Source organism: Melopsittacus undulatus, chromosome 1 (assembly GCF_012275295.1).
Source record: "Melopsittacus undulatus isolate bMelUnd1 chromosome 1, bMelUnd1.mat.Z, whole genome shotgun sequence".
NCBI lineage: Eukaryota > Metazoa > Chordata > Aves > Psittaciformes > Psittaculidae > Melopsittacus > Melopsittacus undulatus.
Window position 1 is genome coordinate 84,728,187 of NC_047527.1, and position 14,796 is coordinate 84,742,982.

The 14,796-nt window shown below is 39.1% G+C and overlaps 1 protein-coding gene across 1 annotated transcript in view; it reads left to right on the top strand.

Annotated features, from left to right (window-relative positions):
• Positions 1 to 1,210: 1,210 nt before the first annotated feature.
• Positions 1,211 to 14,796, top strand: part of MYLK4 (myosin light chain kinase family member 4) — a 28,153-nt gene continuing 14,567 nt past the window's right edge. Inside the window, exons 1-4 of the mRNA XM_031049755.2 lie at positions 1,211 to 1,870; positions 12,418 to 12,484; positions 12,978 to 13,437; positions 14,270 to 14,289. Of these exons, the coding sequence (XP_030905615.2) occupies positions 1,211 to 1,870; positions 12,418 to 12,484; positions 12,978 to 13,437; positions 14,270 to 14,289 (1,207 nt within the window). The remainder of the gene's footprint in view (positions 1,871 to 12,417; positions 12,485 to 12,977; positions 13,438 to 14,269; positions 14,290 to 14,796) is intronic.

Here is a 14,796-nt window from a genome sequence, read left to right on the forward strand (position 1 = left end):
TCTTTGTATTTCTTCATCAAGATGATCCATACCAATTTACTTTTTGTTCATTTGTAGAGTATAGTTGACTTGAGATGAGAAGTTCTGGTTTTATTCTTTCTTTAATTCTGTTTTTATTTTTCTAACGAGCATAAAAAATGTTCAACAACTCAGACTTATGCCAGAGAGAATCCTGTTCCCAGTCGTGACATTTCTTCTTTGTCCAATGTTGTGTTTTTGAGAGAAATGAAGGTCTTTTGCAAAAACAAAGCCTAAACTGACTGACTGAGTGATGAATACTAACCACTGTTTTTGAGATGTTTACTGGCAGGCAAACAAAGCAAAGAATTGAGTCTCTCCATCAAACTTTGTATTTGTGAATTTGTATGACCAGATACATACAGATAATAGTAAAACATAGAGCTTCTTCATTTGTGGCAAATTAGTACAGTCTCAATAAATACAGAAATAAATTAATATATATGCTATGAAGAGAATTGCTTGTGTATGAAAAGCTAGCTGTGTGGTCACTGAAATACAGGGTAGAGAAACGGGCTCTTCGTTTTTCGAATATCTTCATTCCAGTTTCTCCTTCTTTTACTTTCTTTACTGTATTTGTTTTTTAACAACTCTATTGACTTCTTTCCTGACATAAGAGGCTTTTCCAGCAACAAAGGTTTTAATCTGAAAAGCTCACCATAAGACAGTAATTTCAAGAAGTTGCATTTTAGGTCCTTGTAAGGACCCTTATTCTCTTCAGAGTAGGTATCGCATTACATACTCATACTGCTTTTGAAAACCAACAACACCACTGCCAAAGCATCTACCCTTAGAGACTTCTCATGTATCGTGTAGCCTTTTTGCTATCAAATTCCATTGGAGTGCAAATAGTTCAGTCCCTGCTAGGGTTGAAGTCACTGAACTGAGTGCATTTAGGTTATGCATATATTCACTTTATTTGGAAACTGACATATATATATATTCAAAATTCTATATAGATATATATGTATATACAAAAAAAAGGATCAAAGGCATTTTTCTTCCTAAATAATTTGGGTGTCTTTTTCTCTGTTTTACTCAAATATATAAGAGTAGTTTATAAATTGGTTTAGCTGGAGTTGCCAAACTTGGCTGTATATCTGAGCAGTCTGGATGGGAAGCCTTTGCAACTGATATTGTCCTCAAGCAGCTGATCATCAGAGCATTTCCTTCCCCTACCCAATCCAGCAAAATGAGCACATCCAGCAGGCAGAGCTCTTCTACGTCTATGGTCAACGACTTGGCCAAAATACTTAATCCAAATGCTTTGCAAAACCAAGGGCCTGATAATGGAATGGAACCTCCCCAGATTCTTCATGTTGAAAGCAGTGATGTCAGCACATCTGAAAGTTTTAACATCATGGATATGAAGTTTGCCTCCCTTGAACAGAAAATAGATAAGCTGTTGATCGTGCAAGACAATGTTCTTAAGAAGCTTAACAGCGTTTCCCAAGAAATCTGTTGCATTGAAAAAGACATTGAGAGTGTAAAGGCGGAAACAACTGAACCTAAATCAAGAATGGAAAGAAACAAAAGTCTGAGAAGTAATGACATGAAGAGGCTTTGCCTTAAAATGAAAAAATCTCTTTCTGATATGAACAGGAATGCAGAGCAGCAGGTTAAAAGACTAGATGGACTGGAGCAAAGTGTTTGTGGATTACAGAAGCTTGTAGGGCCTCTGGTGGAGAAGGTTAAAACATTAGTAATTCGTAATTCAAGTGTAAAACACCATGTTCAAAAACGTAAACTTTGCAAGGCAGGTGATTATACAAAAGGACCTGGACATGGTTTTAGGATGCACATTTTCTCAGAGAAAACAGCTGATGACCTGCTCAAGAAGAAAAGTGAAAAGGTGAGCCCAGGTTTGTGTTTCATCCTGTTAGGAATCATTGCAAGCTACAGATATGTTCTCCTATATGCTTAGCTTTTTTGTTTCACTAACACATAAGAGGAAACAACCAATAACCTCTAAAAATGAAAAGTAGTGGAAAAAACTGGGGAAGTTTCACTGGAAAAGATATAGATAATCTCCTGAGTGATACTTTCTTTTTTTTTCCAATTAATTCTTTAGAGTTGTCAAACATAACTATGGATCACTGACGTGGGTAACAGAGATGGACACACAGCTCAGGAGGCTGGGGTTCTGGCCATACATTTTACTATAATCTTTTCTGGATTTATAATTATCTGGGAGAATCAAGTTGCAGCATGTTATTTGCAGTGGGGTCTAGAGCGTTGTGAAGCTGCTAAAAATCCTTTTTGGGTCAGGGCATGTACATATGAGTGTTGTTTATTTCAAAGAACATCTTAAGTGTGCTGTTCTGATCTGGTATTTCTGTGGCCATTAGTGGGGAGGGGGGGACTTCTAAATTAGGATCTGAGGTAGGGTTACTGTAACTGGAGCTGCAGCTTGTGTAAACTTCCTCAGGGGAAAAAATGCCTGTGTCACCATAACAGAAATTTCATCGTGTTCTTTACAGGTCAGATTCAAAGTCCACAAAAATCCCTTGAAAGGCTCCATTGATTATAATAGGCACGTATAAGGTAGTTTGACTATTCTTTGTTTTGTAAAGAAGCCAAATAGCATTTGAAATTTAAGGGATTTCTTCTGACAAAGTATGTTAATATTTAATTAACTTACAGTGAGCCAAAAAGGTTGTCTTTCATGTTTTCTTCCTCTTTGCTTTACCTTCGTTTCCCCGTGCCCCCAAAAAAGAAGTCACAAACAGGCTTTCCTCTTTGATTAATTTAAAGAATAATTGTTGAGTTTGTTTTTCTAAAGTTTTTGATCAGGAAAACATCATGTGAAAGTATTATTGGAAATGGCATTCCTTGAACAAAGAAGCACCCAAATTACTTAGACTGCTCAGGTCATCAAGCCAGATGCTTTTCAGCTTGATTGCTCTTAGTCAGCCCATTTCTCAGGTAGACCAGAATCATTTGAGCCATTGTAGGCAACTACAAAAACGAGACAGTGCCGAGCAGCAGCAGAGTAACATCTTGTAAAGCTCTGTCAGCTGAACTGGCCAATCTACCACTATGTAAACATATAAAATGTGCAGACTTATTTCTAGAGCATCATTAACTGAAGGGGAAAGCTGCTGCTCTGCCAAAGGAGACTGACAACAAAAGTGGTTTCTACAGGCCCTTCTTGAACATCAGATTGGACTGGTTTCAGTAAAGAGAAGTTTTCTTGGTTTGTACCATTACTTTGGTGAGAAAAATTACATACTGTAAGCATCTGAGTTTAGGGCTTCTTTTACTTTTCAAAACATCAATGAAAACACTTCCATAAAATCCCCATCATAATGAGACCCACAGGTCACCTCTGTAGTGCTGTGATCACCGCAGTTTGTGGTAGAGCTCTGTCTCAGTGAAATTTCACATTCATCTAAACTGTTTATAAACTGAATCAGTCCTGGAATGCTAATGAAACGGCAGCTCCTGGAGGCCTGAGTAGGTGCAAGGCTCTCCTTGCTAGAAATTCAACATAAGATAAAGGAGGGGACTGTGCAGGATTTGACAGTGAGTTTGTGTGAGCCAGTGGGTGTAGTGGAAGAGGCAGGTCAGAGGAGGAGGCCATGCTCCTGGCAGGCCAAAGGGGAGCCAGTATGGCAGAGATGCAGTGCCAAGTGGAGAATTCAGAGCTACAAAGGGCCTGGAAGTAGAACATGATGGAAACAGAGGCAGCCTACTTACAAGGACCCAAAGAGGAGAGGGGCGAGCAGAGTCTTTGTTTTTTTCTAACAGCAGCTCCATTTGTAATCCCTTCACTGATTCGTTTTTGTTTAGGCAGACTCTTGGTGATGTTGAGTGGACTTCATAGAAGCTTGTCTAGCATGTAGGCTTAGCAAAGGCAGCACAAGCATGTCTGGAATCACGCTGGTGATATTATTAAGTTGTTAATATTTTGTTTGTTTTATGAGATAGCATACATATGTTAGCTTGTCATTACCTTCCTCTCTGTGCGTTTGATTTATTAGTAAAGGACCATCATAAAATTACCAAGCTATCTTGTGAACAACAGCTGGCTTTAGTAAACACTTAGTCATCTTGGATTTAAATAAAAACAGACTTGAAGTCAGCCCTGCATTAAGAATAATGCAGCATGGTATGATATTCTTCAGCAGAGACTGCTGAGCTTGGCTGACAGCTTAGTAGGAGCCCATATTTACTGGTGTTCAGGGAAAAGAATGCCTCTTTTGTGTGATGGAGTAGTAACAGCATCTCTGAGCACATCAATAAAAAAACTGGTCCATGAGACACTGTGAAGTTGGTTGTGTCCCTCTGCCTGCCACATATTCAAACTGGATTTACAACAAAGTGCTGAATTGTGAGAAAAGCAGAAAGAAAAGCCAAGTAATAGAGAAATAAGGATTTCACCCTTGCAGGGTTTTACACCTGAAATGTGCCACTGATATCTGGTGGCATAGCAATGAATGAATCTATTTGATTATGCAGAAGTCATTCCTTGCTTCTGTTAACACAATCCTTGTCACTGTTTCCGGTCCCCACCTGATGACAACTTTGACCCTGCAGAAGTGCAGGCTGCCTGGCAGTAAGATCAGTGTCTCTTTTATCCTAGGTGAACTCCTCATGGCAACACTGAGGAACCCTTCAATGACTTTAAACATACATAGTCCTATTCTGTGTCCTTTCAGCCCTGAACAAGGTGATCCATTCACTACAGTTAATTTGGAAGGACAGTGCCCACTTCAGTGCATTGCTGGATATGGTCAGATGTTTTGGATGATGTGTCTATTTGCCATCTGCCCTGCCCACAAGCAAATTGCATCTCTTAGTTCTACTAAGATGTCTGACAAAAACTTGGCTGTCCCAGCCCAGTTCTGCAAAATAATCCAATAATTCTTAATTACTAATAGATAGCGCAATAGGTGGCTATGGATACATCTGGATAAGGAAGTGGATTGTGCTTGCATACTATTTAATCATTTGCCTTCCCATCCTTTCCTCTCTAGAGAGGTGCTGCTTTTTGCTTTATTAATTGTAGGATTCAGTTTTCATTTTTCCTATCTGACTCGTTTTACAGAGCTGAATTAAGTAGAGGGCAGTGGAAAAGGCAGAATAGCAGGAAGGGAAGAGGAGGAATGGGAGAGAGGTAAAGAAGGAGTGATAAGCAGCTGGGGTGTGTAAACTCTCTTCTGGCTTCAGCAGCAGTGAGACAGTTTCCCAGTCATACGCTCCACAGGGACTTTTCGTGCTCTTGTAACATATAAGGATCACTCTCCTCTGAAGCAAAATTTCTGCTTTCCTGCCTTTTACTGCCGTCCTGAAATACCTCCACTGCCTTGTACAGGAGGTTAGTTTATTTCTGTCTTGGGTTGGAGTTACAATATTGTGTAGCCTGCAGACACTTCATGCTTTGTCAGTGCTGCCAAATGTCTCCAAGCGATTTTCCACTGAGTGCAGCGTGACCCTATCACCACATGGCTGAGGGAAGTAGCATGAATTACTTGTCATGTTAAGTTATTTTCTCACTACTACCACCCAGGGAAATCAGCAGTTCTACAGTAAGGATCTTTAAAAGTTTTGAGGTTTTCCTCAAATTCACTTTTGTAAGTAGTCTGTGATAATCCTGTTGCAAAATGACTCTATAACTCCATTTTCAGTCTTATTTCTTCCACTTACAAAGAAAGGGGGTAAAATAATAATATTTCACTTATTTCCTACAAATTAAACAATTTAGAGATTCTACACTATTAACCTGCAAATACTCACCTGGAGGGTCAGAAAGTCCCTCTTTTGCCATCATAAATTTCTGTTGAACTTTCTGTAATTGCCTGCGTGTTGCTGTAATTTTGATCTCCTGCCACTTCTACAGGCTTTGCCATATGATTAGTAACTGCTAGAGGTTTGGGGCTGTTTCCCACACTAAAACTACACAGCAGTAGGAGCTGTGTTTTCTGCTTGAACCCTCTGTTCCTCCCATATAGGTATCACACTTGAACTGTAACTCACTGTCTGCTTTAGTAGGAGTCTGTAATGAAACTGCTGTTTGCCACCTGTATTTTAAGATCCATTCAGTGTCGGTTCACAACTGTTCTTCTGGTTCTTTCACTTTGCCTACAAATACTAAAGAGTCCCACATGCATTCTTCAGATTCTCTCTAGATTTACTGTGGTCTGTGTATTTTTCATATTCCAGCCAAATAGTCAGTAATTTCATTTTCTGTTTTTATCTGTCTGCAAGAGTTGCTGCTGTCCTTGGTGTTTTTTGAGGATAGGGGCTTTCTGCAGAATCTCAGCAGATGGGCTCTCTGCTGCCTGAGCAAAGCATGCAGTCAACTTCTTTGGCTGTCATTATTCCTGGGAATGATCTTTTTCCCCTCAGGACTGATGCCTTTACCTAAATATTTTCTTGGTAGAATTATTCCAGTTTTGAGTGAGCTATAATGTGTTAGAGTTATAATTCTCTCTCTGGCTTTCTCTATCTATAAAACCAGTATGTTTTCTCCAGATGACATTTTCATCACATTTTGCCCTGTTCTCAGTGTAAGGGAACTGACAGCCATAGGAGGTTTTTCATGCCCTTCCAATTCATAATGCTGTTTAATTTTGCTTTCACTTTCCCTCAGAATTTGTTGTCTTCTCTACAGTGTTCTCAGGGTAGGATCCTGCCCTGGGCACTGTTGTTATGGTTTTGCTGTCTTTGTAACTCTGAGGAACATGTGGAATCAAAGCAGGCACATCCGATTTCTAAATACCTGCACGCCACCTTGGACAGGTTATGGGTGTGACATTAATGCCTGCGTGTTTAACAATTCATTACAATTCCTCTACAAAACTAGGGAGGCCTCATGATGAAGTTGATAACTGGCAAATGCAGGAGGGCAAGACAGGGCAGGTCATCAGAGAGCAGTCCTGTAAAAAGCAGATGGTTCCTTGAAGAGGTGAGACAGTGACAGGAAGGATTTGCCCACTAGAGGCATGTAAAATCCACCTTTTGACATCAGATATCATAGCCATTTAGTCAGTTTTCAGGTGAGAACTCCAATCAGCGCCTATCAGAAGTCAGCTATGTCTGGCAGTATTAAAGGTACCATGCTTGAATGCCTCCTCTGGTAGGAGAGTGTCTTACAGTTAAATGAAGGGTCTCCAACACACTTCCTTTTGATGGCAAGAGGCTGCCCTCAGGCACAATTAATTTGGTGCCATGCTCTGGCATCACTCTGTATTTTCTGCACATGTGCATCAGTGAGGAGGAGCAGTGATGGGTGGCTGGGAAGCATCCCCAGCAGAGCCTGGAAGGAGTCCCACCACATGGTTTATGCCTATAGTTAAAAAGATCTGACATTGATTTGGCTTTCAAGATGGACTTTTTAGTTCCTTTCTCAGACTGTGATAATAGTGGAGCCCACTTCAGAGGGTGAGCCATTTAATGGCAATAAGGAAAATGTGGAGAATTGCACACAGAAAATGTTATGGTACAGGTGCATATGAGGCAAGTACACCTGTGAAGCTCATGGGCAGGCATCGCACATGTGAGTACACTGAGCAGTATAGAGAAAGGGTAGATATGAGGATGTCCAATACTGACAATAAGACAAGCAGCCAAAGTGCCCAGAGATTGTGCTTGCCTGACATTGCCCCTGATTTGTTCAGGTGAGAAACCCAAAATTGACAGTAACGGGTTGATTTGTTTTCCCAGATGCAGTGAAAGGACATGTATCAAAGCCAGGTAATGCTGAATGCTTTGGTCTTAGGAGGTGGATTGGTAGCCTCAGATTTGTTGGTCATTATTACAGGCCTCTGTGTATTCCAGAAACATTAAAATTATACCAATTGATTTGAGTTAAAAAATATCTACCTGCAAAGCTCTTCTTATGCCTGATGCTGATTCTGTTAAAAGGCACTGACTAGACCTCAAGGCAAAAGTAAAGATGTTAAAAAGCAACCTGTTAGCACAATTTGCTGTGTCTGTCTTCACCATAGCAGATGGCACACTCAAGGCCATGGGCTCCATCATAAGCCTGGTTGCATGAAAGCCTTTTTGGCTCTTCGGTGTAAGATTCCCTGTTTTGAGAAGAATAGCCTGGCAGGAGTAAGCATCCATTCAAAACATGACAGGCACTGCTTCTCCAGTGAAGCAGGTGAGAAGTTGGCAAAGTGAAATGGGGAATGGACAAGGCTTCTGGCTTCATTGATCTTCAATTTCTTACCTAGGATGGTGTTATTCTGAGGGAGTTTTCAGGATTTAGTATGTGTCTTCATGCAGAGATTGTTACCTCATTATTGATATATTTTCAAGTCAGCAGGTCACATAAAGATTCTCTTGTATTTCCTATTGGGGGAATTACAGTTCTTATCTCAGATGTTACTTTTGTGTGTGTGTATGTGTGTGTGTGTGTGTTCAAAAGATACTTGTGACTTGAATTTGCAGAACTAACTTGGTTAATGCAGAAGAATGATTTCTTTATCTAGTTCAAGAAGCTCTATAAAGATTAAGGAAGAGTCAACATCTTTGCCTGAAGATGCCAGCAGTTTGTGTAATGTAGCAAATAACAGTGACACAAAAGCAGGTGAACTGCCTGACAGTATAAAGACAGAATTCCCATGCATACATTCTGTACCATTTACAGGTTTGAATCAAAAATACATTCAGTGAATATTTTACATAGCTAGTCGGAAAAAAGGGTGTGTGTTGAGGAGGAACACAAAAGGGAAGTCAGGGGGTGGATTCCAGCTTTGAGGGATAGCACAGGAGGCACCACCATGCATGCTCTTGTCCCCAGGTCTCTGTTGTATGTGATGTATTTTCCTGTGTACCAGTGTGGAGATAACTAAGAACAATCACAGTACCATGCTCAGGTGGCAAGGCCCATGGCTAATTCCTGTCTGTTAATGAAATGAATTCATTACAAAGTGCAAGTAACTTAATCATCTGGATAAATGGATGGTGATCAGGTCTTACACAAAACCAGGATGTCCTGCCATAACAAAGCTCCTCAAAGTATCTTAAGAACATGAGAAAAAGACACCAAGTAAGGAATGAGATTTAGGTATATGCAAAGTTTTGTGTCTCGGTATCGTCTGATTGAAGTAAAGAATAATGCCTTGACGTCAAATAAAATGCGATGGGGTGATAAAAGACCTCTAACTAAAAGGCTGGGGCTGCTTTGTGAGGCCATTCATTATAAAAATTTTTGCAGTAGGAAAAAAAAGTCAAAGTTTTATTAGGTGAATAAAAAAATATGAAAGTTAGCTAGCAAAACATTCCAAGGGTAGGACTGTTGCAGTATAAAGAAGGAATTTAACTAAGTACAGGTCATTAAAAAGGAGTCAGTTGTTCATAAAAAAACATTAATTTCATGCTGCATTTGAAATGTCTAAAAATTTATTATATTTTTATATATAATTACTTATTGCTTAATTTCTGCAGGTTTCTAAACTCAATTTAAATAATTTCTGAAAGGCTTTCTTTTTTTTTCCAATTTGTCTATACTGAAGTTTCAGTCTCTGGAGAATCTCTCATTCTGTTATCATCAAGTGGGCTTTTACTCTGTCTTTATTAGTTAGGGTCTAGCAATGCTCCATATAGAAGAATATGTTTAAGTCTGGAAAATGTATTTTTGAAGACACAATACCAACTGGTGTAGGCACAGACACCTTTTTGGTTTGGTATATTTTGCCGGGTCACAATGCAACCTTTCATATTTAACCTTTTGTGGAATTAAAATGAAAACTTGATTGAAAGCTTTTGGCTTCTACAAATAGAGAAAATGACTGCAGTGCCATTAACCTTATTGTGCATACTCAAGTCATTCAAGAAAAGGGAAAAATAAAGTGGAGGCATAATTTCCATTAAGAAATACTGATTTCCATAATTTTAGAAATTACAGACTAGAAAAAGTCATATCACCAAAATTCAGGGAGAATGATACATAAATAAATAAAATCCCAATAGGGATTAAATCAAAAAGACCCTTAAGAAGGCACTGCAATCAGACCGAAGAAGAGGGGTGTTATAATGAATAGTCAGATGGGATGGATGTCCTTAACAAACCGCTACACCTTGGGGATGAGATTCTCAGAAAAGCCCTATGGCCTTGGGTGCTTGTAACCTGTGGGCTGTAATTGCAGCTGGCCCAACTGCATAGGATCAGATGCCACAGGAGCACCTGACCCTGGAAGAGCACCAGGAGGGCTTTGTGCCTCTTATGGCCTGGCTGGGAGGGACATTTTAATTTCTGTCTGCTCCAGCCAACCTGGTTCAATCCTACCCTTCTTAGGAAACAAATAATGTGCAAAACTTCACGTTTTTATTGCTGGGTCGAGGTTTGGCAAGTTGACATCACATATTGCTACAAATAGCAAAACATGAAGAAAACTGGGATGGTCATGTATAGACTACGTGTTTCCACAAATAGTCCAATGTCTAGTCCTTGTATCTATAGTTCTTATTCTAGTACACTGTTGACACTGTATTTTTTTGCAGATAGCTACATTTATTGATTCTGATGGATACCCGTAAATTTTTTATTTTATTTTTTCTTTTTTAATTTAAATTAGCATGAGCTCCTGCTGCTTGTTAAAAAGTAAGAGATCAGAAACGATGCTTTAAGAAACACTGCAGTAATTTATGTAACACTAGGGCAATTTCAGTTCTTCAGCATTGCCCAGTGTTCCCTCCCCTAGACAGACTTTCAAAAGCTGGCTTCTGTATTTCACACCTGCAAAATACAGCAATATTTAGTAGGAAGTGCTGTGTGCCTGCAATTAATTCTGAATGCAGAAGTGAAATCTGGCCGCGTTCATCAAAGAGTCTAGAGGCCGTTTCTCTCTTTCTGGTTATTTGCTCAGCTGACTCTATTTGATCTGAGCTGATGTCCTCAGTGGTACGGTGAGGCTGAAATACTTACAGGAATCTGAGTGCATTACTAATTGAGGTCACACTGCAAAATGTACAAGTCTGAGGCTTTTTTGTACTACTTTTAGTGCTTTTCACTATTAAAAAAACAGAATGAGAATTATTTGATTCCCTGTGATCTATCTGGAACCGTTACATTTATATTTAAGTTCCTTGTGAACAGGGCTCCAATTTATATTTCAAGAGTACTTACTAAGTTGTATTTAGGCCTTTTCCATTTTGTGGCTTGCAACTTTCCTGGGACCAACAGCATCCCAAATAGTTGTCAGATGCAGTTTCTTTTTCCCTCGCAGATCAAGGTTTTCCAAAAAGTCCTGCTGAAATCCTTTCATACTGCTTCATCCAGTTTTTCTCTTTTTGCTTCTTTGCTTTCTTTCCCTTGAACTATTTGTAGCTGACACACATTGCTTTAATTTCATGCTTATTTTCCATATAGCCTGATGAAATTGAAACAAAAAAAAATAATAAAAAATGCAGAAAGCTTTCCATAGCAAATGTTTAGTAATAGGACTGTTTCATGCTCAGAATACAATATGAATAAGCTGTGGGACTGCTTGCATGGTTAAAACACTCAAAATTAAGTGCTTGGTTCTGTATATTTTGTTGAAGTACGTATAAAACTGCTTCAGCTGGTAGCTCAAAGACCAAAAGCAGTCTCTCTGGAAAATATTTGGAGGTATCTGCATTTTTCACACCATGTGGATCTATTACTAATAATGATAGGGCTAGTTTCATAGTACTATGAGAGGAAGAAGGCAGGTGGAAAGGGAGCACTGAGGATTAGCAGACACCATGGTTTACTGTGGTCACCATCCTACTACAAGTTTAGGAGCAGCCAATTTAAAAACACACTGAGCAAACAGCATAGGAATATGAGTAAATAGCCATAAAAGTAACAGTAACAGCAGTTTTTATGAGGTGCTGGCTTGGTATAAAGCACCTCTAGATGTCACTGTAGCATTGTAAAATGTAGGTAAGAGAGGCCTACAAAACTGATATCCTGGTTTGTATGCTCTAGTTACTGGTAACTGTTTCAGTCAGCCTGTAAGAAATTATTGGATCATTAAAATTGATGTAACCAGACGCTGATTAACAGCAAAACTTTTTGAAATCTATCAGTAAGACTGTTACTGAACATTTTACTAGAACACTAAATAGTCCTAGCTTTGGTTTAACTAACCTGACTTTCAACAGCAAAAGCCTAGTGCAGGGCAAAAGCTCACTTCTGGATGTTTTTTGCTTTAAGTATCTGAGACTCAATCCTGATTTTTTTCTATGCTTATGCCAATACTGATGTCGATTACAGCTGAGATTGTTTCTCTTGCTTTACATTGGTACCAATCTGATCAGCTTGGTAATGATTAAAATAAAGATCATAATTTATAAAAAGAACACAAATTAGAAGACAGAGTACTTGGATTTGACAACAAATAAATCTGTCTGCAATTTCATGAGGAACAGTGCAACATGAACACTGTATACTTGGACTAACATCAATTGCCTTCTCCACAGGTCATCAAAGAAAAATCACATGTTAACGAAACGGGAACAAAAGAGAAGAAGCCACCAGATTCAACAGGTTGGAATATTTTTTTTGTTTCTGATCAGTTCTTCGTGCCTAAGGGTACAACTGCACAGAAATAGCCATTACTCTTCTGAACAGCTCCAGTGAAGTTCTTTGGGTTATGTGTGTGCCCATCAGCATGAGTGAGAATTGTTCAAGCAGTATCAACCTACTTTTCACATGCCTGTGCACACAGTGGTAAACTGCTCAAAAAATGCTTTGCCTTAGGAGTTTATCAACCTTCACTTGGCCAACAATAAATGTGAGTGAGAAAAATGTTTTCCAATGCTGTGTCTAAAAGGAAGACTTTGTGACCCATGATATCCCTGTTTTAAAGAAATAGTATATTCTTGCTTAGGAGAACTTACACTGACCTTGAAAGTGGGAGAGAAAAGCAAGTGTGCCTGTTTCAAAATGCAACAGAAGTTATGCTAAGTATGCAACCCTACTTTGTTACTGACTATCAGAGAATTACTGACAGATTCCTTTGTAATCTGTTTGCTTACAGAGGGGGCCATCCAAGAGAGTCAGTCCTGCTCTCAGGAAGAAGTTTGTAAGCTCAACAAGGAAAATGCCAAGAGGGAAAGTTCTGTTCTGCTTCGAATGGATCCTTCCAAATGTCATAATGAAGGGCCAGAGGAGAAAGGAGAAAGTTTGGCCTTTGAAAGCTATTCCAAATGTAGGAGAAGCTCTGTTCAGAAATCATTCACTGAAGAAAAGCAGCAAGAAGAAGATGTTGTTGATGCTTGTGAAAGGATACCTGGGCAGGAGATAGAGAGTGAGCCCCCAGCAGATGGGGAGAGGAAGGAGGAACATCAGGTGTCTGAAGCTGAAAAACAAGAGAAGAAGGAGAAAGAAGGGGAGAAAAATGCTGATAAGAGTGAAAAAGATGCTGAAGAACCACCACCTCCTTCCCAAAATGAAGATGAGGCAGGACAAAGCGATGATGAAGAGGTACCAGAGGGAAGGTAAGGTCTGAAGCTCAGGCTACACATTTGTAAGAGACCCATGCTTTAGAAAGTGAAGTTCAAGTTTCAAGTCAAAGTGGCTGGTTAATATAAATACTAGTGAAAATCCAGCCCAATACAAAAGAGTAAAATGAGTTTATCTCTCTGGTCTGAGCTCTAAGGTGAAATTACACTCTTAAAACAGTCTACCATACATGGTGCTAGCAGTGTGCTTTGGTTGTTTGCTTGGGAAAAAGGTTAGGAACATGGGAATTGTATTGAACTAGTCTTCATTTCTGAGGAGAATTATCCATTGTTGTATTTGTATCCTGCAGCATCATACAACCAATGAGCAAAGCAAGGTTAGATCAGGCTGTGTATCAATTGGGAATTAAGTTACTACAAAATGCAGTTACTTAAATGATAACATAAAACCATGAAACTTTGCTCAGGCAATTAAACTGATAGTTTTTTTTTACTGTAATTCTTCACTGCATTGATATATAGCCCTTCAGTTTAAGCTCTCACAAACCTATATGAACAGAGTGAAATTCCAGTGCTCTCCCATTGCTTTAAATATGAGATTGATAGCGAAATGTTAAATTTAGAAGAGCTTAGGTGAGGATTTCAGTACTGGAGAAACACTTTGCTGTCATGATTAACTTAGGGGTAATTTTTATTACTCAAAGTGAGTATTAAAACTATTCATTTCACACCATGAAGGAAAATAACGTAATGTTATTTGAATGCAATATACTGTAGACATTTTTTATCTGTGTTTCTAAATTTGCTCTGATTTAAATGTACCCTGCATAAATGTACCCTGCACTAATACCATGTTTTGTCCTTGCAGGTGTAAAGGCTGCGAAAAAGGTACAGGAAATTATAGCTGAGTCACTGAGCAGACCTTCCAGTTTGAGTATAGTGGTAGCAGTAAGCATGGATTGAATGATGAAGGCCTAATCAAAGATGACCACGAAAAGAGCAGGGTAGATGCAGAAAGTGCTGATAGCACATGTAAAACTAAAAAAAAAAAAACCAAAACTCTTATACGAATTATTCTTAAAGGCAAAGCATTTGATTCCACTGTAATGATCAGAGAGACATCTGTAGAGGAGAATGATTTCATGATTGTAATTAGTAGGGGGAAAAGTTGTGCATGGTAGCTCTGACAGGAAGCAGTTGTTCATGGGCCCTATCCTAAGCTGATGGGAAATAACATGGTTCTGTTTGCTACCATCTTAGAGGCTTCAATTCTGGCACAAACTAGTCATGACTGATGTGCTTCTGCCACAACGACTTCACCAATACTATCTGCTTTCCCTCTTCTTTTAACAATAGAGCTAAAAGTCCTAAGTTTAGGTGGGAGAAATTTTGTCA